At 50.8% G+C, this 22,427-nt stretch overlaps 2 protein-coding genes across 2 annotated transcripts; both read right to left on the bottom strand.

Annotated features, from left to right (window-relative positions):
* Window positions 1-50: 50 nt before the first annotated feature.
* COL26b_001348 (uncharacterized protein) lies at window positions 51-1,022 on the bottom strand (the record flags this gene model as incomplete). The annotated part of the gene is made up of 1 exon (XM_053174301.1): window positions 51-1,022. The coding sequence occupies one exon, from the start codon at window positions 1,020-1,022 to the stop codon at window positions 51-53; it is 972 nt and encodes a 323-aa protein (XP_053041611.1).
* Window positions 1,023-3,248: 2,226 nt separating this feature from the next.
* Window positions 3,249-11,823, bottom strand: COL26b_001347 (uncharacterized protein; the record flags this gene model as incomplete). The annotated part of the gene is made up of 8 exons (XM_053174300.1): window positions 3,249-4,960; window positions 5,289-5,703; window positions 5,788-6,127; window positions 6,657-8,347; window positions 8,452-8,621; window positions 8,782-8,918; window positions 8,984-10,871; window positions 10,965-11,823. 8 exons carry the CDS (start codon window positions 11,821-11,823, stop codon window positions 3,249-3,251), a joined length of 7,212 nt encoding a protein of 2,403 aa, XP_053041610.1.
* Between the last annotated feature and the right edge of the window lie 10,604 nt (window positions 11,824-22,427).

The raw sequence follows: 22,427 nt of genomic DNA, 5'->3' as shown, positions 1-22,427 counted from the left end.
CGAACACATCCTAGACTGTAGGCAAAGGCCTCTGACATGATTCGGATAACTCATGACTCCCCATATAGAATTTTCTTGATAGCCTGTTGATCAACATTTGCACCACACAAAAGAATAATGCTCGTCTTTCCTGCCAAATCTTTCGCAACTTTGTTGAACCCCGCAAGGGCCAGAGCAGCTGAGCCTTCCACGATCATGTTCTCCTCGAAAGCAATTGTCCTCATCGCCTCAGCAATCTCGTCTTCGCTGCACTCAATGACTTGATCAACAACAGCCATGGTCAGGGGTAGTGTAATTGAGTCTTCATCCATCCCACCGGCAACGGCTTCGGCCAACGTGGGGAAGTGCTCCGTCTCAACAACATGACCAGCCGCCATAGACTCTGCGAGTGCCTTCGAGTTGATGGCCGACACGCCAAAGATCTTCGTCTTTGGGCTGAATGCCTTGATCACGGAGCCGATACCGCTGATCAGGCCGCCCCCACCCATCGATATGAAGATGTTGTCCACATTGCTGCACTGCTCGAGAATCTCAAGACCGATAGTTCCCTGTCCGGCGACAATATCCGGGTCATTGTACGGCGAGATGTACTCGTAAGTTCCCGAAGCGGCGAGTTTTTGGGCATACTGTTCGGCCAGCCCGGTCTCCGCTCCATGCAAGATGACCTCCACACCATACGACTTGATCTTCTCCAGCTTTGCAGGGACCACTGTTTCCGGCAGCACAACAATGACATCTCTAGAAAGTGCATGTGCAGCGCATGCGGCTCCGATGCCGTGATTCCCCGACGATGCCGTAATCAGTCGGCCACCGGCTGCCTGCGCCGAGAGCTTGGACGTGGCCCCTCTCAACTTGAATGATCCGGTGAGTTGGAAATTCTCTCCCTTGAACAAGACTTTGACGCCATATTTTTGACCTGCTTTTCTGGCCGGGATCAGAGGCGTTTCGTAGATGTGGTCGCGGATGCGGCTTCGAGCTTGAACAGCCGCTGCTGCGGTTTCGACGTAATAAGAGAGTGTCATGCCAGCCGTAGCGGGGTCGAGTCAGAGAGATAGGTACCAACAAAGATGAGAAAAGACGTTTAAATTGTCCCGAAACAAAGACCACAATACTCTTGTGTTCTCTTATCAAGGTGCAAATTGTTTGTCCTTTCTTTCTCACCCAAAAGCCTGAGTCGAAGGAAACCTGTCTTTGTACTTGTAGATGCAGAAGAACAGCTTCAACCCCACTGAGTGAGAAAGACACAACTCTGCTCTGATTGGCCTGGACGCATAATCATCCTGTTTCGGTTTAGCGTGACGCCCTGCTCGTGTCTTTGCGCCCTCCTCTTGTTAGCGTCACCGAAGTTCCGAAGCCGCAGCTTGCCAATCCCACGTCAAAAGTTTTCCCATCCGAACGAGAGGAGAGACAGAACACAGGGCTGTCTTTTGCGTGAGCCAGTGAGTCACTGCGAATCCATGGAGCCCTCGAAGAGACGACGCACAGGCTGCACGGAATGTCGCCGGAAGAAGTCCAAGGTGGGTAAATGCGTCATTTTAGCAGTGCAGTCCCCAGCAGCTGCTGCCCGTCTATCGGACTTTACAGGCTGATAAGGACTTCAGTGCGATGAGAAGAAGCCAGTGTGCACACGATGCACGAAATATCCACGGCTCTGTTCTTATGAACTGAGCATAAAAACGACAGAGTTCAAAATATCTAAGCCGTCAATACGGAAGGTAGGTTATTCATGTCTTGGCTTCAGTCCGTACTTGCGACTAATAGGCCTAGAAATCAACGTCCCCCAGCAGCACGGGTTCCAGTGCATCCCAGTTGACTGCACCCCGGCCATCAAGCACCCCTCCAAGCCCCAGAAGCCCGGCATCATCTCTCTCAGAGTATCGATTAACACCATTCCCATCGATTCAGTCCACTCAACACCGTTTTTACCTCCATCATTTCATTACGCATACCGCAACTATCTACTTCCCACTCCAACCCGATGCCTTACTCCATTTTGCAATACCAGTGGCAGAAAGCAGCCCTGCCATGCTCGCAGCCATCTTGGCCGCCAGCTGTAATCACTTCTTCAGATTGAGAGGCTTTCAAGATGCGCGGAACGCAGCCACAGAAGCAACTGTCCAGAGCCTGTCACGGCTTCGTGAAGCTATCCCGACGAGCAGATTGAGGGGCGAGAGCCCGGCCTTATTGGCTACATCGCTAATGCTAGCGACAACCTGTCTTTGTGTCGGAGATACAACTACTTACAGACAACATCTCAACGGAGCTCTCCATATTGTTCAGAGGGATGGCGAACAGCACCAGTCAGATCCTTTGTGGTCGCTGGGCCTCAAGTGGCTCACTCACTTGATCCTGATGAACAGAATCTCTGGGCTGCCGTTGCCCACACAACAGAAGACCGGAGCACTTGACTGGGCTCCGTTACTCATAAGTCTTCCAGGGCCGGGGCAGATTGATTCTGTCACAGGTCTATCTTTGGACCTTGTTACAATACTGGATGAAATCTGCGACTTATCCGACACCCCATCTTCACCATCGAAACAGTCAAGGTCACCAGATCAAATCTCTGGAAAAGACCACGACACAGACTCGGTATTCGCTGTTGACTTTCCTAGGGAGCGGTCACTAGAAGTACTACTCCTGTATCTCAAAATCCAGACGCCATCCCCTGACTCCCGGACGGAACTCGATTACAGCCACTACATGTTCATCAACGCAGCCCTTATCTCTCTATACCGTCGTGTTGATGGCCTGCCAAAAGAAGATGACAAGGTCCAACATGCAGTCGAGTCCATCATCGACTCACTACGACACATCGATCAGTATGCTGAAGTCAACATCCCCCTACTGTGGCCACTTCTTAGCGCAGGATGTGAAGCCATGACGGATGATCAACGATCTATGATCGCAGGTAGAATGATGGCCATGACATCACATGGACTGGGCAACTGCAGAATTGTTCAAGGATTCATGAAACAATACTGGGAAAGGGGAGGAAACCTGAGATGGGACAGGTTCGCAGAGCAGATTGGGGCTGATTTGGTCTTATTCTAAGACAGCTGCCGATTAAAGCTCAACGGAGACGATGGAGCTGACGGCCAGATGACAGTCAATACCAGGAATGAAGGAATGAAAGATGGTCTAAGATTTATAGCTGCACGAATAAAGAAATACCAATACGCCTGTCCAAATACCCATTGAACCGCACCATCAACCATATACAGAAGCTGAAAGCCCACTATGATGTTTCGTCATGCTCTATGTGACATCAGGTCCGCCGAGTACGCTGCCAGAAGTTCAACGAAAGCATTGTAGAAAACGGTCACGTCCTCGGAACCGTAAAGCGAGGATTGCAACTTCACAATCACCAACGGATCACGCGTTGCATCGTCCCAAATCTCAAGCACCACATCATACGGCGTTCGTTCGCGCGAGACAAGCTCGGAAGCCTGCAAGCCGCCCTGCTCGGTGATAACTGCATCGCCAATGTGCACGCTCTCAATCCCGCCCCCAGCGTAGTCGAACACGGCCTGGAAAAGCGGCGCATGCGGCCAATCTTTGGGTGTCATTTCGAGACTCGGGACCACTGGCAGCCGCTCCAGCAACACGCTGTACGGTAGGCGCGCGTGTTGCATTGCCCCGCGCATTGCCTTCTTGATGACGCCGAGCTGTTCGAAAGGACTTAATGGTGACATGCCTTCCTTTTCTCTTGTCTTTATGCGGACAGGCAAATAGTTGGCAAAGAAGCCCATCGCGGCCATTTCCTCCATCGTCGCGCGGTTCGTGTCTGCGATGCCGATGGTTATCGTTCTTGCGTCATCGTCATTGCAGTCGTTCTTGGTAGCTACAGCCTCACTGCTGCTTATCTTGGTCGTTAATCTGGCCAGGAGTGCAGCGTAAACTGCCATGAAAAGCTGCATACGGGAGACTTTTTGCTGTCGCACCGCCTGCTTGACTTGTGCGGACACGGCCGAACTGAGGCGGAAGACGCCTGTATGTTGAGACCAAGATGACGGAGGCCCGTTGCTCCGTTCGAGAAATCGACAGTGTGGGAGACCAAGAACAGGCATGACGGGTACTGCATTATTATTGTTGTACTGGGAGATCCAGTAGGCAATGTCAGCATCTAACCGTCCCTGCTCATACTCGGCGCGCTGCCTCATGGTAATCTTGGAGAACTGCGGGACGGTGGCCGGGAGCACTGCGCCGTCGTAGAGGGCAGAAACTTCGGAGAGGAGAATAGACGTAGTTGCGCCGTCGCCGGCGAGCCGATGATAGGCGATCACCAAGAGATGGCGGCGGGCTGACGACCAGTGAAAATCGACAATTTTGAACGGCCTGCCGGACTCGAGGTCATACGGCTCCTCGTGCAGCTGCTTAATTGCCTCCCTGGCTGCTGCTTGATTGGCGACCGATGTGCATTTCAAACCCCATGTCGGCTTCTCCAGTACAACTTGGAAAGCATCATCGCCCGTATCGGGCTCGGGGTTGGCGAGAAAAGCAGTGCGAAGGATTTCGTGCCTGCGAATAACTTCGTCCACGGCAGTGCCCAACCGTTGCAAATCTATGTAGCCTTCGAAAAAGTAGGCGATAGTATTGTGGAAGATGGTACGATCATGCGAGAGCAGCTGTTGCAGCTTCCACACATACTTCTGCCCTAGCGACAGGGGATGCCGATTCAACGTCGCCGAGCTCGCTTTGTTTTCGCCGCCTCCGTGCCAGATCACACTGCTCGCGTCAGATTCGACTGACTGCTTCCGAGATGGCAATGAAAAGTTTGCACTGCTCGAGGTCGGGCTGCTATGGCTACTTGTCCCTTCTGCCACCTCTGGTTGGCATTCTTCAGGATCGGGAACTATCAGCGGTAAAGCATCGCGAGGGAGTCGTTTGACGGCTTCCTCAGCAAGGTCTTCGAGAGAAGCACCACTGAGCACCCGCAAGATTGGTATGTCGACCAACAGCTCTTGTGAGAACCTGTAATCAATAGAATATTAGCCAAGTACATGGTTGCACACTTCACGGGCAAAAACGATGCAGAACTATGTGTTGTGTCTGCCAGGATGGGGCGAATTTCTCTCACATACCATCCAGATACTGCGACAGCACCAAGTGAGTCTATGCCCTGGTCAAGGAGTGCGGCACTAAGATTCACAATTTGGTCCGCAGGAATAAGGAGTATGTCGCGTGTCTTTTGAGCGAGTCCATCTTGATACAGCAGACATATTAGCACCCTGTCATCTCACCGAGTGTGGATCGGGGGAGGGGTGGAAGGTTCTGGGGGCTCAGCTTACGAATGATGGCCTCTTTGGCCTCGTCCACAGTTGTTGCTTCGCGCAACCGTTCCTTGATTGAGACCCTGCTGGCTAACGACCCTTCGCCCACATGACTCAGACTATTTTCGGGTGTCCGAAGATGACCAAATCGAGGGTTATCCCACAATTTGAAGGAGTTCTTGTTCTTTGCCTCAAATACCGGGAAGCCTGTTATGACTTCAATATCGGACATATCGGTGACCGACATACGGTTGGTGTTGCTTTCCTCCTGCCCAAGTGCGCAGCGTCCTGATACGATGGCTTCGGCAAACAGTGTGTGAAAGTCTTTCTCTGCGAGCTTGCCCATGTCGTGGACTTTCAGAAGTTGTTCGTCGAAATGCGTTCGGGCAAGATATCCAATGCCCATCACGGCACCCACATGGATTGTCGAGGCCTAGACGTATTAGCAATGTTCTGCACTTCATCTTTTTCCCGGAGGAGAGCCAGGGGGATGTAAAAGTTATTGAAGGCCACTTACCACTAGCCCCTTGGCTCGTCGGTACTGTGCGAGGGCTTGCAAATAAGCGTTGGCCGCGTTGTAATTGCTCTGGCCGGGGTTCCCCCCTACTGTGGCTCCGGACGAGAACATGATGAAAAAGTCCAAAGGCGTCTCTTTTCTTGCGTCGCAGAATCGTTCATGGAGAAGACGTGCGCCGACAACTTTGGAATCCAGCACCAAATTCATGTCCGCCAAGCTCATATTCTGGAGCATCGTGTCGCGGAGGACTAGAGGGCCATACGCGATCCCTCCCATTGGTGGCAAAGTCTCGCGTATTCTGAACAGACCCGCATCCAAGTCTTTCTCGTTGGACAAATCCCTAGACAATCAATGTCAGTGAAGGCCTGGGAGTATTTGGGCTGGAAACAGGATGTGGGAGGTCGACTGCGTGGACTTACATTGGTAAGACTGTCACATGCCCCCCAAGCTCCTCCATATCTTTGATCCATCTAGGGTCTGGGACTTCTGGATGGCGACTAGATAGTACGATGTAGCGACCGCCATGTGTGACGATCCATCGAGCCAATGAACGGCCCATCGTTTTGGCAAGACCTGCAAGAAGATAGGTCTTGTCTGGGGCGAGTAAGTTCCCGGCGTCAATCGGACGAAGCCGGGCTTTAATTGTGCCGTCAGTACTCCAGTCAAGAATAGTGAAGAGGTTTACGGGGGCTTTTCCGTGTTGCAGATCAGCCACCTTGACAATTGCTGTTCCTTCCGTGACATGATCATCAGTAGGTTCTGAGGATGCAAGAAGTGCCTGCTCAATAGCCATGGCAAAGTCACAACAGTGAGATTTGTCATGCAGTGTGCCGGACCCACGGCCTGTAAAGAATTGAGAAAGGTCGTACTTTGCGCAGTGTGGTGTTTGAATCTTGGCCAGACGGCGGCCGAGGTTTGCGGATGTGTGCTCTGTTGCAGATGAGAAATCGCAGTAGACAGACACTTTCGCAGTCATCATTTTCTTGAGCGTTCTTTCTGATACCCATGGCTCTAGATATGTCCATGAGAAACCCGAGCTGAGCTCTGCCTCGGTTATTTGTTGACTGGTGGCAAAGCGGACCTCGATACTCCTCTCCTTGGCTTGTTTTGCAATGGCATCCACGCAGAACCGCGGTGCATCAAAAACGAGAACAGTGGTGTCGGGGACCGCGCTGCTCATGATACCATGACTTATGACAGAGGCCACAACATGGTGCAGAATACATTTGTCTTCAGACGGCAGGGCAAAGATGCGACTGCGCGGAATACGGACAATCGATGCGTTGCTGTCTGCCAGCACCACTACGGGCGTCTTGGTTTCCGTGACTAATCCCTGGCACAGGTGGAAAAAGCCCAGTCTGCCAACCCGAATCGCCCCGGTGAGAGCAAAGTGGACGCGGACGTGAACTGGATCATCATGCATACCAGAAACCAAACCTGGCAGCGCAGATGATGAACGAGGGCTGACTAACGTGTCCATGGACTCAAGGTACGAAGACGCGCCATCATCACACAGACGGAGGCGTACGGGCGTGTCACTTGGCCGGGCATCCGAGAGAATAACACGGCGCGCAGAGTTCAAGCGATTGTTCCGTGCTGCGTCGTGCTTGATGCGAGGGATCCAAGTACGCCCATCGACGATGTACATCTCAGGCTCGTGGGACCATAGCAAACCACTGCTGTCTTCAGGTGGTCTTGTCGTCTCTTCGAGCTGGGTAACGTGCTCGGCGATAAGTGCGGGATAGTCTGAATGTTCAGCGTCGTCCACATCGATGTTCAGGACATTGATCTGTGGGTTCTCAAGCTGTATCGTCCGAAGGAGGCCAATGGTCATAGCCTGGCGAGGATTGTGCGTGAAAGCCGCCTCTGTGATCCAGACAATGACTTTGGCGTAATCACCGGAGAGAAGCGACTTGGCAGCTTCGAGTTTGACGTCGTTGAGCTTATCAAACATTTCGTCGTCAAGCTCCGAGACCACGATGAACGTGGACCCTGTCTCAAGCCGTGCCTCCTGCTCGGGGATAGTTTTCAAGCAGTCAAGCCGTAAGATCCGACGGTGAGTCAATGTGTCTTGAAGCTTGCCGAGCAAAGCTGACGAGCGATCAGAGAGGCCGCCAATGAAAACAAGCTGCGGCATATCCGCTCCGTGGTTTTGACCATTGGGCACCTTGAGAAGGGGGCTGTCTAGCCGCTGCACTTTGGGGTTGATGGCGTGCGCACTAAACAGAGAGTTTTGGAAAACCCAGCTTTCGCGATCGGATGTGCGGCTGTCAATACCCGAGAACCCAGATCGCTTCAGAATGCTGTCCCATTCCTCATATGATGCAAAAGGGTCGAGGACGCGGCCTTCTTCGTAGCCAGCCCACCAGTCTGGAAAGAGACCGAAGATGTAGCTGGTGCGTAGATACTCTTTAAACGTGGCTTCCGCGATGATTACATGGCCTCCCGGCTTGAGCAAAGACCTTACGTTCGTCATAGTATCTACGAGACGAGGTGTTGCGTGGAGAACAGACGACGCGATTACGAGATCATATGAGTGGGGTGTAAAGCCTTGCTCCGCCTGCATAGCTCGAGATGTTAGCAAATGCGCCTGGGTACACGGATGACACAATCAAAATTGTGAGTGGCAGAGATGATGTTAAGAAAGAAACTGGCGAAACTGACCGGATTCCGAGTGATGTCCAGCTTCCGAAAGTCCATGCGGTCTTTGTGCTGCGAGAAGACCTCACGAGCCTTGTCAAAGAAGGTTCCTGAGATGTCAGTAAAGGTGTAGCTGTTGAATCCCAGCTGGGGGATATTGAGAACGTAACGTGTAGCTGAGCCGGTGCCGGCGCCTGTATGTTGTTTGAGCGTCAGCATGTGGACCTCTTGGATATCGATTTCACGAATCTCTAGGTAGGCGAATCTCACCAATTTCCAGGATGTTCATATTTGGAAAACGATGGCAAATCTGGCCAACAAGATCTTGGCCGTAATTCCAACAAGGTCCATTACTGAGAGGACTGGCATAGAACTCGCTAAGAAGTCCATCCGCGTTCATCCAATGAAAAGGGTTCGTATTGTCGCGGATTGTGGAGATGGCGTTCTCGCTGACCCTCTTGACGAGACGGACGTAGGGGTGACACCAATTTCTGAGTGATGGTGTTAGGTTCCACTTACGTGATGCATTCTGAGGACTGGGGAAAACGGAACTTACTCCTCACAGAGCTTTTGCACATCAGCCGATGTGTCCATCTCCCAGTTCGGCTCATAAAAGGTAGTCTTCCATTCTCGAGCTTTCTCCAACACCTGCTCGTTCCAGTGAATGTACTTCTGGAGTCCGGGGCTTGCATTCTGACGGTCCTCTTGTGTGAGTGTATTTAGAAAATCCTTCACATAGTGGTATACAATGCGCTCGATGATAGGTATCATTCGCTTGTCCTCAGCAGTAGCCCAAAACTCGGGACGGTCTAGGATGCGATCAGGTGAATAAGGGCCCCACACCGTTTTGGTGAACATGAGATGGTCACTAGATAGATCCGGTTTGTAAAGTGGTTGAAGAACGATGTTGTCCACTTGAAAAAGGATAGCAGAATTGTCATCAAAGACCTCAACGTCTCCAGACAGAATCGAATCTTTGAAAGACGAGCATGTAGCGTTGAAACGCATACTAACTTCATCATGAGAGCCCAATGCGGATGCACAAGCTCCGGGGACCAAAGCAATCCTGTCAATGTGTACAGGGACAACTGTGGACCTCAAAGCCTTGTCACCAGGGTACGAAAAGGCGCCCATGATGGCCTGAAAAGCCGTATCCAGCGTGGCTGGGTGAAGGAGGATGCCCTGCTCGGAACTGTTTCCAAGTCGGTACTGCGAGAGCCGTCCCGCTGCCCTGCCATCTGCTCGGCGCAACTCATGGACACCACGGTACTTCTTGGTGTAGTCGAGACCCAGAAGTTCGAGTTCTCTGTAGAAGCTGCTGATGTCGATGTGGTTGGGGTGCAGTGGTTCATTTAAGCCTCGCCGCGGCAAACACATTGAGGGAGAGCCAAATGTGGCAACAACGCGTCCATTCGCCGAATTGGAGGGTTTTGTTTCTCTATCAAGGGCAGAGTCAATATGAACTTCCGCCTCCAGCTGCTCGGCGCTCTGGTGTGTCACTTTAAGCGTGACAAGTAGCTCGGCCATGCTGTTCTTGTCGTCGAACGAAATGGCCTTATCGATACTCAGATCCAGGACCTCGAGCACAGTGACTTTAACGTCTTGCGCAACACGCTTTCTTGTCACGTGCAGAGCTGCTTCCATGGCCATCGCGACGTATCCGGCAGCGGGGAGGATAGGTTGGCCCTGAAGGTCGTGACCCTCAAGCCACTTGTCGTCTTGGGGCTTGATGAGGGACTGCCATTGGAACGTCGAGTCTGTACTCGTCGGAAGAAGAGAACCAAGTAGGAGATGGGGAGCTGGTCCGGCAAGAAAAGCTTTCGTAGCGCGTGTTTCGGTCCAATGTGATCGCGTGTGGTCCCATGAGTACCTTGGAATAACCTTGGTTAGGCTTCTGCGAGGCCATGATGAAGGCGAGACCGTTCTCATGAAGCTATCAGCGTTGGGTATGTTGAAGCTGGAAAACGGCTCCCAGAGATAGGCCAATGCTTCCGCAAATGCATCCGTATCATCTTGACTTCGTTTCATGCATCCTGTGTACGGCAGATCCGTGCCGGAGATGGCTTGAATGGTTGCAGTAGTAGGACGCTTCAGAGCCGGATGGGCACCCACTTCTACGCCATAAGCGACGTGGTATTCGCTCACTGCACGCTCGACAGCCTGTGAAAAACGGACCGGGGACACGAGGTTTGCTGCCCAGTATTCTGCTGTGATGTCCGTACAGTTCAAGAGTCTACCCTCGTACACGGACGAGTACCATGCAACAGGCGAAGACGGGTCTGGCGTCTTAGACGCGGGATTGGCGGCACAGCCACATTCGACGAGAGATTTGGTGTATGCGTCGCTAAACTGAGCCATATGATGAGAGTGATAGGCTTTATCGACGCGTAGGAATCTCGTGAATTTTCCTTCGTCCTTGAGAATGGCCTCGACATGTTGCAAAGCTGATAATAAACGCACAGACAGTCAGTTTGGCCCTGGTCCATAAGATCCATGTGCGCGCATACGAGGAGCAGGAAAAGGAGAGGCACACTAACCATCGGCATCACCAGATATCGTCACGCTGGTTGGCGCGTTATACGCCGCAACGCAGATCCGTCCTTCAAAGTCTTCAAGGCTGCACAGCTCTTCTGCATCCTCGTGCGCAATCTCGGCTGCGAGCATCGCACCTCTGGCGCCATCAGGAGGCTCAGCGTCGGACGTGGTAACGGCTAGCCCGCGCAAGTAAGCGATGCGGATAGCTTGAAAAGGCGTGATGTAGCCCGCAGCAGCCGCACAAACAATTTCTCCTGAGCTGTGACCGACAATAGTCGTGAACTTGATACCTGCAGCCTCAAGCAGCCTGAGAAGCACGAGTTGAACGGCGGCGCAGAGCGGCTGTGAGAATCTCGCCTCCGTCGGCTGAGACTCGACATCATCGCAACAAAGCCGCTGTCGAAGCGTCCAAGTTGGACGGTACGCTGTTGGAAGTGTCTGCAAAGAGGCATCCAATTCATCTATGATCTCGCGCGTCCAAGGGATGGAGGCTAGAAGCGATTTGCACATGCCTGGCCACTGTACACCCTGTCCGGTAAAGATGCCCAATATCTGGGGTGGGCCCTTGTTCCCACGGTTAGAACTGGATTCTACGCCTAGGTTCTCTTTGATGGCTGCTTGAAGTGCGAGACACGCCCCCTCGCGCGTGTGGCTGGGGATTGCGTGTCGAACGGGCAGGACAGCCTGCTTGCGCATCAATGTCCAGGCTAGATCTGCCATGTCAATGCCTGGATCTGACTCAAGAAACCGGAGCATGGCGCTCATGTTGTCTCTCAGAGAACGCTGCGACTTGGCCGATAAGACAATAGGCATACCGTACGTAGTACTTGAGGGCTGGCTCTCTACGTCGCGGGGAACCATCTTGTGAGGCGAAGGCTGGTGTAGGCCACATTCCACATACTCTTCAATGATGCAATGTGCATTCGTTCCACCAAAACCTGCGGGTTGACTTCGTCAGTCTTTGAGTTGCTGCATATGCCTAACGATGTCTGCAACTCACCAAACGAGTTCACACTAGCTCGTCGCGGGTGACCCGGTGTAACTTGTGGCCAAGGCTGGATTTCCGTGGGGATACGGACGTGATGGTAGAAGGGTTGGACCGCAGGGCTGAGCTTTTCAAAATGTTGATTGGGCACAATCACACCATTCTGGACCGCAAGAGAAGCTTTCAACATGCCAGACAGCCCAGCAGTCCCCTCTGTATGGCCGATCACCGTTTTCACACTGCCGACTAGCAGCCCTTGAGCCTGCGTAGCGTCGGGAAACTTGTGATCAAAGAACGCGTTCGAAATAGCCTCAGCTTCTTGCGGGTCACCTGCTGGCGTCCCCGTCCCTAGTTCATGACATCCGTAAGTTCAGTGATCCAAAACCATCTGAGTTGCGTCTGACGTCCATAGGAACTCACCGTGGGCTTCAAAAAATTGAGGTCGGTCACCAATGTGACTCAAATCGAGTCCTGCCCTGGCATAAGTGTCTCGAATCAATGCTTCCTGTGCTACGTGGCTCGGCATTGTAATTCCAGTAGTCTTGCCGTCTTGATTTACGCCCGTCTCGCGGATGATGCTCTCGATGTGGTCCCCATCATTCAGAGCTTGTCGCAGGGTCTTGAGAACCACAGCTGCAATGCCTTCCTGTTCGTGATGTAAAATCCGTTAAATTTCCATATTCAATCGTAGAATGTGCGGAATTGGAACACTAACTCCTCTCGCATAGCCATCAGCGGCAGCATCCCACATTCGCGATCTTCCTGTTGGAGAGAGCATACTAAGTTTACTCTCTGAGACATAATTCACTGTTATCCATTTCCAAGTCAATGTCATGTCGTTAACATTCAGAGATTTTGTGAAGATTGTTACGTACAGGGAGATATAATCATATTCGCACCGGCAGCTACCGCGACTCTGCTCTGGCCACTTCTGAGTTGCTGTACGGCATGATGAACTGCGACAAGAGACGAGCTGCAAGCAGTATCAATGGTCATCTGGGGATAAGAATTGATGATCAGCAGCTCCATCGGTTACCGGATGAACGCAAAAGCTTACACTAGGACCATGCCAGTCAAAAACATAAGACAAGCGGTTCGAAGCAATACTCGCGGCAACGCCTGTGGCGAAATAGGTTGGCATGTGATGCACATCCTGTGTTTTGATTGTCTCAAAATCGTGCGTCATAAGTCCAACGTAGACAGCTGTATCTGATCCTTGAAGTTCATGTGCAAGCCCGGCGGAGGAGAGTGCATCATATGTCGTCTCCAAGAGGAGGCGCTGCTGAGGGTCCATACTTTCAACCTCTCCAGCCTGGATGTTGAAGAACGGCGCATCAAAGGCGCCGAGAGATTCATTCAAGAAGTACCCATATCTTGTATTCGTACTGCCATGATGCATGCCGTCAGGGTGAAAGAACTTTTCGGCACTGAAGCGCTCCTTGGGTATTTCACTCCGGAGGTCACCCGGCTGCTGCAACAATTTCCAGAATTTTGAAGGGCTGTCTACACCACCGGGAAAGCGGCATGCGCTCCCAACTATAGCGACGGGCTCGTGGTTGTACATCTTGGCACCGAATGATGAAAATTGTCGGGAAGCTGTGTTGGTTATTCAATAAATCAACAACTGTTGAATCGTTGATGGCGAACCGTGAAGATCGTAAAATAAATCCAATTGAGATGAGATGAGCTTTGCAAGGTAAGCATGTATCAGAGTAGATCGTGGTTTCTACGATTACAATGTTTTGACGAAGAGAGAATTACTCATGTAGACCTTACACACCAGATCATGTCAATTTTGAGAGATACTTATCTAAGTGCGTTGAGGCACTTACACGATTGCGGCTTAACCCCAGTTATTTCATGCAAAGCTATACGGTATCAGTACAGTCAAGCATATCGCTAAATTGAAGTCATTGTATGGCATGCGCCCAGGGGTTCTGTTTTCACTAATAGGTATGGTCGGCGGATAATACTTCTTCTGAGCATCGAAGATACTAGGTCTAAAGATAATTTCATCTCGCTGGAAGCTTAGGTGTTCTCCTCCCGGCGCTGCTGTGGGTAAGAATTTTATCCCGCGCGGATCCCGCGCGGATTTGATTTGGCTTTATTAGGCTAATGCTAGATCCTGACCAACCTCTAAAATTCATTGAGTTCGAGGCGGAGGAGATTCAATATGCTAGTGAAACCCCTAGCAGGCAGCCAGAGAGTGTCTGCGAGTCAAGCACAGCGCCTGCAACTTGAAGCTTAGTTGTCCAGCAAGAGATTCCAAAAAAGAGGTTCGGCATGATTTTCCGACGACAGAGTCGGCATGAAGGTTCAATGGTGCTTTTTATGCCCTCTTTGAGGTAGACAGCTTTTCTTTCAGTTTACACACTGTTGTGCTATCTGCAGACAGCTGATGTGGCAGTACCTCGCACTAGCTAAGTTTCGGCAGAACATCAATTGATCACCATCTGACAGGAAAAGGTATGCTGAAGTGATCCGGATTCAGCACAATGTCCTATCTTTCTTTCGCCTTCCTTCTGCATTAATCCTTTGCCGACAAAGAGTGCCGCAAAACTGTGATATTAACACAACCTAGAAGACTGTGCAGAAAAGGCTTGTAATTGCTTCTTGAACGATAAGGCAATACTAATTCGACGACTTGCCAACATCTCATATTTGCGCGTTTGGAACTTCATCAGACTCCGTTTGTCTGACCGACAGAGATACTTGAGTGCAAATTGCCCGGCTACAACTGTTCCCCAAATGGCGTCTTACAGCTTGCCACGGCCGTCTGCGAATCACACTCCTACCTTACGGTTTCACAACAAGCCATATGATGCCTCAAAGCTCGAGAAATCGGACTTGTTCATCTATCATGTTTTGCGCGTCTGCGACTTAATCAACGAGAGGAAGTCCGTAAGTTTTGCGCTCCTTTGTTGTTTCATCGACCGACTGGACCATCGCCTATTTCTAATTACCATGTGTTAGAATTTTGATGGACTAAACATGCTTGTGGAGCTCTCCTTCGGGGATCAGCCGCAGCATTCCATTGTTATCGATTCTCGGTCCAAACGAACCAATATCCTTGAAAGGCTGCCCGAAAATACTCAAGCAGACCTCGCGACCAAGATTTCGCCTGAATTTGTTCTTGATGTTATGGAGGGTCGTATCAACGCTCAGCAAGCATTCAGGCTCTGCGCCCAGCCTCCTTGCCCGGGTGCCTTCGCCAGCCGTTTCTCCGCACTGGGCCCTCCAGCATCCGTAGTGAGCAGAGATGATTTAGATCTTGAGAGTCTGCCGAAACCTACCGAAAACATACAGCAAGTTAAGGATGACCTTAAGAACTGGGGCTATGCATTCGTCGCGAACGCCCTTACAGCGGACGAGGTCAAAGTGATAAGGACTGCGCTTGAAGAACAAGCAGCGGGCGAAAGGCAGGCCGGCATCGCTCACATGGCGAGTCTTCATAAGTCTTCTGAAGATGAGCCAGACCAACGCGTGTGGTAAGCATCTCGTTTCTCCCTGAGGTCGAACTCTCAAATAGGCGCACTTCATCCCACTAACGTACTGAGAAAAGGAATCTGGTCAACAAAGGAGACGAGTTCCTAGACCTTTTAAACCATCCCTTGATCGACGCAATCATGCCTTGGTTTCTGGGCAGGGAGTTCGGTCTCTTCGCCATGACCGCGAACATCGTAACGCCAAGGTCAACGTCCGGGATTTACATGCACACAGATCAAATGGACATGACGCCCAATACGGCCAATCACCCTTACCTTTTGAATATCTTTTGGTATTTGACCGACGTCACTGATGAGAAAGGCGCCACGCGCATATACCCTGGGTCACACGTCAAGAACGTGGCGCCTCAGCAAATCCGCGACGTTGTACGTGATGCCCTTTCATTCACCGTTGCTTGCGCTAGATGTTGCAATCCTATCTCGCTTGCTTTGTACGCCCAATTTCATTTTAAATGATGATTCTACAGGATATGTTACTGATTACCTGGCAACGCACAGGGCGGCTCAATACCGGCGGCTGCACCAGCTGGATCCTGTCTCCTACTTGACAGTAGAACCTGGCACTCCACAGGTATCAACAGGACAGATAGCTCACGACCTATCATCTGCTTGACCTGTTGTAGATTCTACATTCAGAGAATGGAGAAGCACGATCTTTTTCTCTCCGAGGAAACCAAAGAGAGGCTGTCTGATCGGCAGCGGGCACTACTCGGTCTCCCGCCCAAACAAACGTCGAATGGCACAGACAAAAGAGGCTGGGGCAGCATCTATAAGTTAGGAGGAATTGATGCCGGTAGACTGCGAGTAGCCGTCTAGCAGATCCTTTCCATACTGGGCCTTTTCAGGCGGTTCTCGGAGCACTTTCTGTCAACGCCTAAATTGGCTTGATGCTTTTGTACATCGACCTAAGATTTTCATTTCTTATCTACTGCCTATTGATACTGCTTGTATGCTATGTTTATGCTCTGGAACAAGTCGCCCATACTCACCGCATCCATGGTACTTCATGTGTGGGTTTGAACATAAGCCCGAAAGATGTGCACAACACTGCCGGCTTCTACTGATTACCCTCTTTGTTTCTCCGCGGCTTTCACTTTAGCCCGGCAAACCCATACATCTTTCAGTCACATAACTGCGTCAACTGTCACCTCCACGGAAATATATTGCTCAAAGCTTAGATGACTCGGTATACTTGACTTGGGCTGATAATCGTTGCAGCTCCTTGTTGAGAAAGGCCAAAAGCCACTCCGCACTCTCATCTTCCACAACGCCAGCCTCCCAGTTCACAGTGATGCCCATGTAACCCCCGGCTTGAGATATTGCACAAATGGTGTAAGGCGCTCCGTTAGTTGCCGATCCCGCCGACAACACAAACTTGTCAACACTAGCCCGTGACCCAGCAGCTCGTCCGTCGATTTGAGAAGTCTCACTATCTACGACCCCAAGGTTCGTCAAGGTAAAGGCATGCCGCCTGGGTGTCCCCCTCAGATCTAGCAGTCCTTTGCGATGGTCCTTTCTGAATTTGATAAGACCGTTTGTAAGGTTCGACGTTGAAGCGCTTCGCTGGTGCAGAAACTGTTTGCACATAGCTGCAGATGCCCATAACTTCGAGTCGCCAATAGAATGCGATCTTTCATCACCAGCCCGAGAGGTGGTGCCAGTACTCTGACATGGAATGTATCCTGGTGGTGGTTTGGCGTCTGCAGAAAAGCGCGGCTCTGCGATGCTCGTAAAACATCCCATGTCGTCTTCGCCATGCTTTGAAAATTTCCTCAGCGAGAAGGGTACGGATGCCGTGAAACGCGTGCTAGGCTTGTACAAAACGGATAGCCCACTTGAAACCAGGACCGTCAATAAGGCTGTGATGCTTGTTCGATTTCGTCTGCATTGGTGCAAGAGATTGCGTGTATCCTGTTGCGGCAGGTAGAAGTACCGCGTGTTACTGAAGGGCGGCCGCTCGTTTCCAATGGGCGGTCCAACCCATTCTAAGGGGTCGACAGAACAATACACGAGTGCCTTGAACAGTAGACGAAGGATGTACAATCGAGACATAGGGAATGCCATGCTTTCCTCCAAGTAGGGCACCAAGGGAAGTTTGGGTACGACAACCACCTCATTTCCCTTGAGAAGACGTTCACCATAGGGGTATATCTCTGCCAAAGACAGTAGCTGGTTGAAACATTGATAGACGGTCTTGTGGAAGGAAATCATCGAGATTCCGTCTCCAACAACATGATGACAAATAAGTGCCAGGATGAAGGAAGTCGCGAGGCTGTGGTCAATGGTGTCCATCGGGAGAACCAGCAGACATCGCCATAGAGGAACATCGTGTCGTCGCACCAACTTCTTTTGGTGTTCTGCTTGTATCAAGGCGGCAGTATCTGAAGCTGACCTTGATCTCTTTACTTCTACAACTCGTCGTAAATCAATGCGTTCGATCCTGCTGAAGCTTGGCTGCGGACTATCCTCGTCCTTCAGGGCAACTCCCAAAATAGGATGATACTTCAGCGTCCTTCCCAAGGCCGAGTAGACCAAGCCAAGGACGTCTCTACTTCGAAAGCCGGGTGTCGTGCTAGGAAAAGAATACTCTGCGGAAACCACCGCGACATTGTAGTAACCGACTTCGTGCTGATGAACGAGGTATTTCTCGAGGGGACCTGGTCAACAGTTACAATTCGATTAGTCCATTGCCTGTGGTTCCATGCGGGTCTGATTGTGTAGTTACCCAAGGGCCGCAGTGGAATTTGGTCCATCTTCCTGCGCTCTTCCAGAGATTCCGCAGTTTGCGTAGAAGCCGCTGCAAAGTGTGCCTTGTCAAGACTGTGAACAACAAATTCTTTGCATAATTAGACCAGCGTGGCGCTACACCCAACCAGATTGGCAAATCATAGCCCACCCTGGCTAACAGACGCAATCATTTTGTAGTCAGCATACCTGCAGGTCTAACGTCAAGTCCGTCGTGACACTCGCTGGAAAGCATAGGTAAATGCTGGCCGAGATGTGTTCGGCTTCCCCCCAATTTAGGCAGTACTTACGAACTTGGCGTTTTGAATTTCCGAGGCTGACGAATTTCCGGTTGTTGATTGCATCGACAAAAGCCTATTACATAGTCCCGGCTAAGAAGCATTCACCCGCTTTGCAATCCGCTTCTGTCTTAGAAGAGTCCGGTTCGAATTCATCTACTAGTTGAAAAGACACGACTTGGAAGCTTTCAACTTTAAATGGCGTCAACCCCAAATGTTGCGTGTTTGCGTTTGTCGGACATATCGTCCTCACCATCAAACACCCCGCACCATGGCGCTATTCCCGGTTCAGTAACAACATGGACCACTTCCTAGACCTGAACATCATGACGAACTGTCAATAGTCGAGATCGACCCACAGTTCCATCCCTGCACATTCAGATACGACCCGAGGAAGCGGCGCGTGTGTGTGCATGGACATAGGGTTTCCCATAGAGTTCAGCGGTCCACGTTTATAGTTGGAACGAACACACCAAGAGTGGATTGCGTACACCATGTTCCTGGTCTACAGGGCAGCTGGGAACTTACACTCTTTGCAAAAAGTACTTCCTGAAGCGCTTCACGTGGCTCCATGAACGGGTGATATGGGGCGCTGGCGTGATTAGTAGTAAGGGTGCTGCAACGAAAGTTGCCGTAGCAGAGGTTTCGATAGCAAAGATGGATGGCGGATCAGCAGGGCTAGCAGCGCCGGGTTCAGGTTATGCGCATTGAAAGAACGAACATCCCGAACTCCAACCTATTCAACTCGCCGGAATGGCACTTGGTGTGTGAAAAGTCTGAAAAAGGGCAATTTACCCGCCGGCCAAGTTGAGACGGTCCCCTTGTTCAAGAAACTTCTGTTCTTAAGCTTCTCCCCTCAGTTTAACTCGCTCACTTGCATTTCGCTTGCATTTCGCTTGCGGCTTCTGTTTCGTTTTCGCTTCTCGAACCAGAGCCGGTGAAAGGGCCGAACGAAACAACTTATTCAATTTGGCACGATCGGGGAATATGTTGTTCGTCTTACTGGAAAAGCGTGCATCTAAAGGTTTATGTACTGAGTAGAGCACTTATTCAATAAGGCAATTGGCACATGTGCCACTCCACGGGCATTTGTCCATCCTCTTGCCATGCCGAGACTGATTTGCCTCCCGAGGTCAGCAACACATCCAAGCTACCGGAGATTCTCATCCTCACAAGACTTTGTCAAATAGATCGAAAATGGCGCTACGCACCAATGGATTTGTGCCACCATCCACTCAAAAGGGTCTCGTTATGGACGAAAAGGAACAGCTCTTTGTGTGGAACGAGGCCCCTTGCCCTGTTTTGCCTCGCGACCAAGCTCTCGTGCGCATCGAAGCTGTTGCTCTTAACCCGAGCAACACAAAAATGAAGACAGACTTTGCTAACCCATTTGCGATCATGGGTGCTGATTTTGCTGGCACAGTTGTTGCAGTGGGGCCAGATGTAGTCGGCGTTGGAGTTGGTGATCGGGTGTGTGGAGCACAAAACGAGATGTTCAAGTATACGCCAGAACAAGGGGCTTTCGCTCAGTATACCGTGACGCGGGGAAAAATGTGGATGAGGGTTCCAGAGTCTTGGACGATAGAATCAGCAGCGTCGATACCTGTGGGAATATGTACCGCTGGTTTAGCTATAAAGTCGTTAGGCTTACCATTGCCAAACGAGCCTGTTGCAAAAGCCAAACATGTGCTCGTTTACGGCAGTAGTACTGCGACGGCGACAATTGCTATGCAACTGCTAAGACTGTAAGTCTCCTCACTTGTTGGGCGGTTTACCCTTTCGAGCATTTCGGCGCTGCCCATCTGACCACGTACTCCGTACACAGCGCGGGCTTGATCTCAATAGGGATTTGTTCTCCAAAACATTTCGATTTGTCGAGGAATAATGGTGCTCAGGACGTGTTCGATCGCTTCGACAAGGACGTTGCGCAAAAAATTGTAAATGGACTCTACCGCTCTTCCCTATGTCACCCAAACAGACTCCTGAGGCTAATCGCTCTCCGTAACTAAGAAAGCTCACACGAGAAACAACTTGAAATATGCATTGGACTGTATTTCTACCGTTGAGTCTACAACCGTGTGCTATAACGCAATGGGGCGCGCGGGAGGAAATTACGTTGCACTCGAGCCATTCCCTGAGCATGCCGCAACCCGTGCGGTAGTGACCAAAGACTTCGTTGTCGGTCCCTGTATCTTTGGCGAAGGCTGTACGTATCCAGCGCCATATGGGCGCGAGCCGGATGAGAAGATGCGTGCATTGGGCGTTGAGTTATGGGAAATTGCGGAGAGACTGGTGCATGAGGGCAAACTGAACCACCATCCCGTCCGCATATTGGAAGGTGGATTCGAGGGTATCCGGAAGGGCCTGGAGTTGCTCACGCACAAGGGTGTATCAGGAGAGAAGATTGTAGTCCGAATGGAAAGCTGACGTCGCATTTAAACCTCAGGGCGACAAACAGTGTCGTACAAACTGCACATCTTCCAGAGTTGAATTACTACGTAGAAAACAACACAGCGCTGCTTTCAATCATAAACCGTACGACCACTTGCATATGCTGCTGTCTCCCGAAAATAAGAACCTTGTTCTCGGGAAATCCACACTAACTTTAATTGTCCCTCTCCGTCCAGCTGTCCGATCCCTTCGTTGCCCCTTATTTCTTTGCGACTTACTAAGCTCCACTGCCACAAAGCTTGAATAATTACTCTCTTATTTCAACCATCACCTCGAAAGCTGCGATTCAGACTAGCTCCATCTCGGTCACAATCATATGAGTTATCATGACTTACCATCAACACCATGTTTGGCACGTTTGGCCTGCCTGGGGCCATGTCACCAGTACCATTTCCCTCATCAACGAGATGCTTGAAGTAAATCAGTCTTTAGTTGTGACCTTCGTATCTCACGCTTTTCTAGGTAAGATCTCATCCAGGTTAAGTTCCAATATCTGCTGCATAACACAGCGTTGTGCCATGAAGCACGAGTGACGCAACGGTGCGATGTTGACTTCATCAGATCTCAGCCAATATTCAGATGCGCCACGAGAGCGATTCCATGCTGTTCTAGTTGGGGACCCGAAGTGAGTATTGCAGTATTTCTTTGAACCAGTCAAGATCATTGATCAAAATCATATTAGTCTGCTCAAGAATAAGGGTGTGACGGTCGAAGACATCACAAATCAGTTGTCCAAGGGATGGGTAGAGACGCTACAGCAGATCAGCAAACCGGGACGCGAGTGGCCAAGGCCAACAGCGCTGATGCTGGATCACATCGGGTCATTAGACACTCTGCCGCAGGCGCGACGAATCTCAGGCACAGAATGTAAAATTCTGTTATACTGGGCAGGTAGTGCTGCCCGTCTCTTCTCTTACCTCGCACACTCCTCGGAAGGGGGATTCAGCGACTGGGAATCGATTGTCCACAAGTATTTCTCCAACGAGACCCTGCGCCAGGGAAGGAGCCTTGATGAAATAGTTGAGCAAGTGAGTATACGAACTCTTATTGCCCAATCACCATGTCATTCTGATGGGTTGGCTATCATTTGTAGGTCTGCGTTGCCAAAAATGGACATGATGCTTTCAATGGAACCGTGATAAGCATTCCTGGTTGTAAGGAGATTTATGACTATGAACGAGAATTCGGCGAATTTGGCATGATTAGAACAGGTGAGCTGCTCATTCCGTGGGGGAACTGATCCCGTGGGCATCAATCATACTAATTCTGGTTGAAGTCGTCTCTTCATTGCTCCGGGAGACCGTCACGCTTGTCCAAGCCACTGATGGCATCATCTGTGCTTCGGCGATGGCACTAGAAGGAGAAACCCTTACTGCTTGCAATAAGTATACTGCTGTATATCCTGTTGGAGTTCAAATAGGGCCGAAGAACTGGTCTCGGGACGGATTGATTGAGGATGAGAGAATACGATCTTATCTTGATCGCCATGCCAAGGACGAG

This window comes from Colletotrichum chrysophilum (genome assembly GCF_026319265.1).
Source record: "Colletotrichum chrysophilum strain AFK26 chromosome Unknown scaffold_6, whole genome shotgun sequence".
NCBI lineage: Eukaryota > Fungi > Ascomycota > Sordariomycetes > Glomerellales > Glomerellaceae > Colletotrichum > Colletotrichum chrysophilum.
The sequence above is the reverse complement of the archived record's forward strand: the minus strand, read 5'-3'. Positions and strand labels throughout refer to the sequence as shown.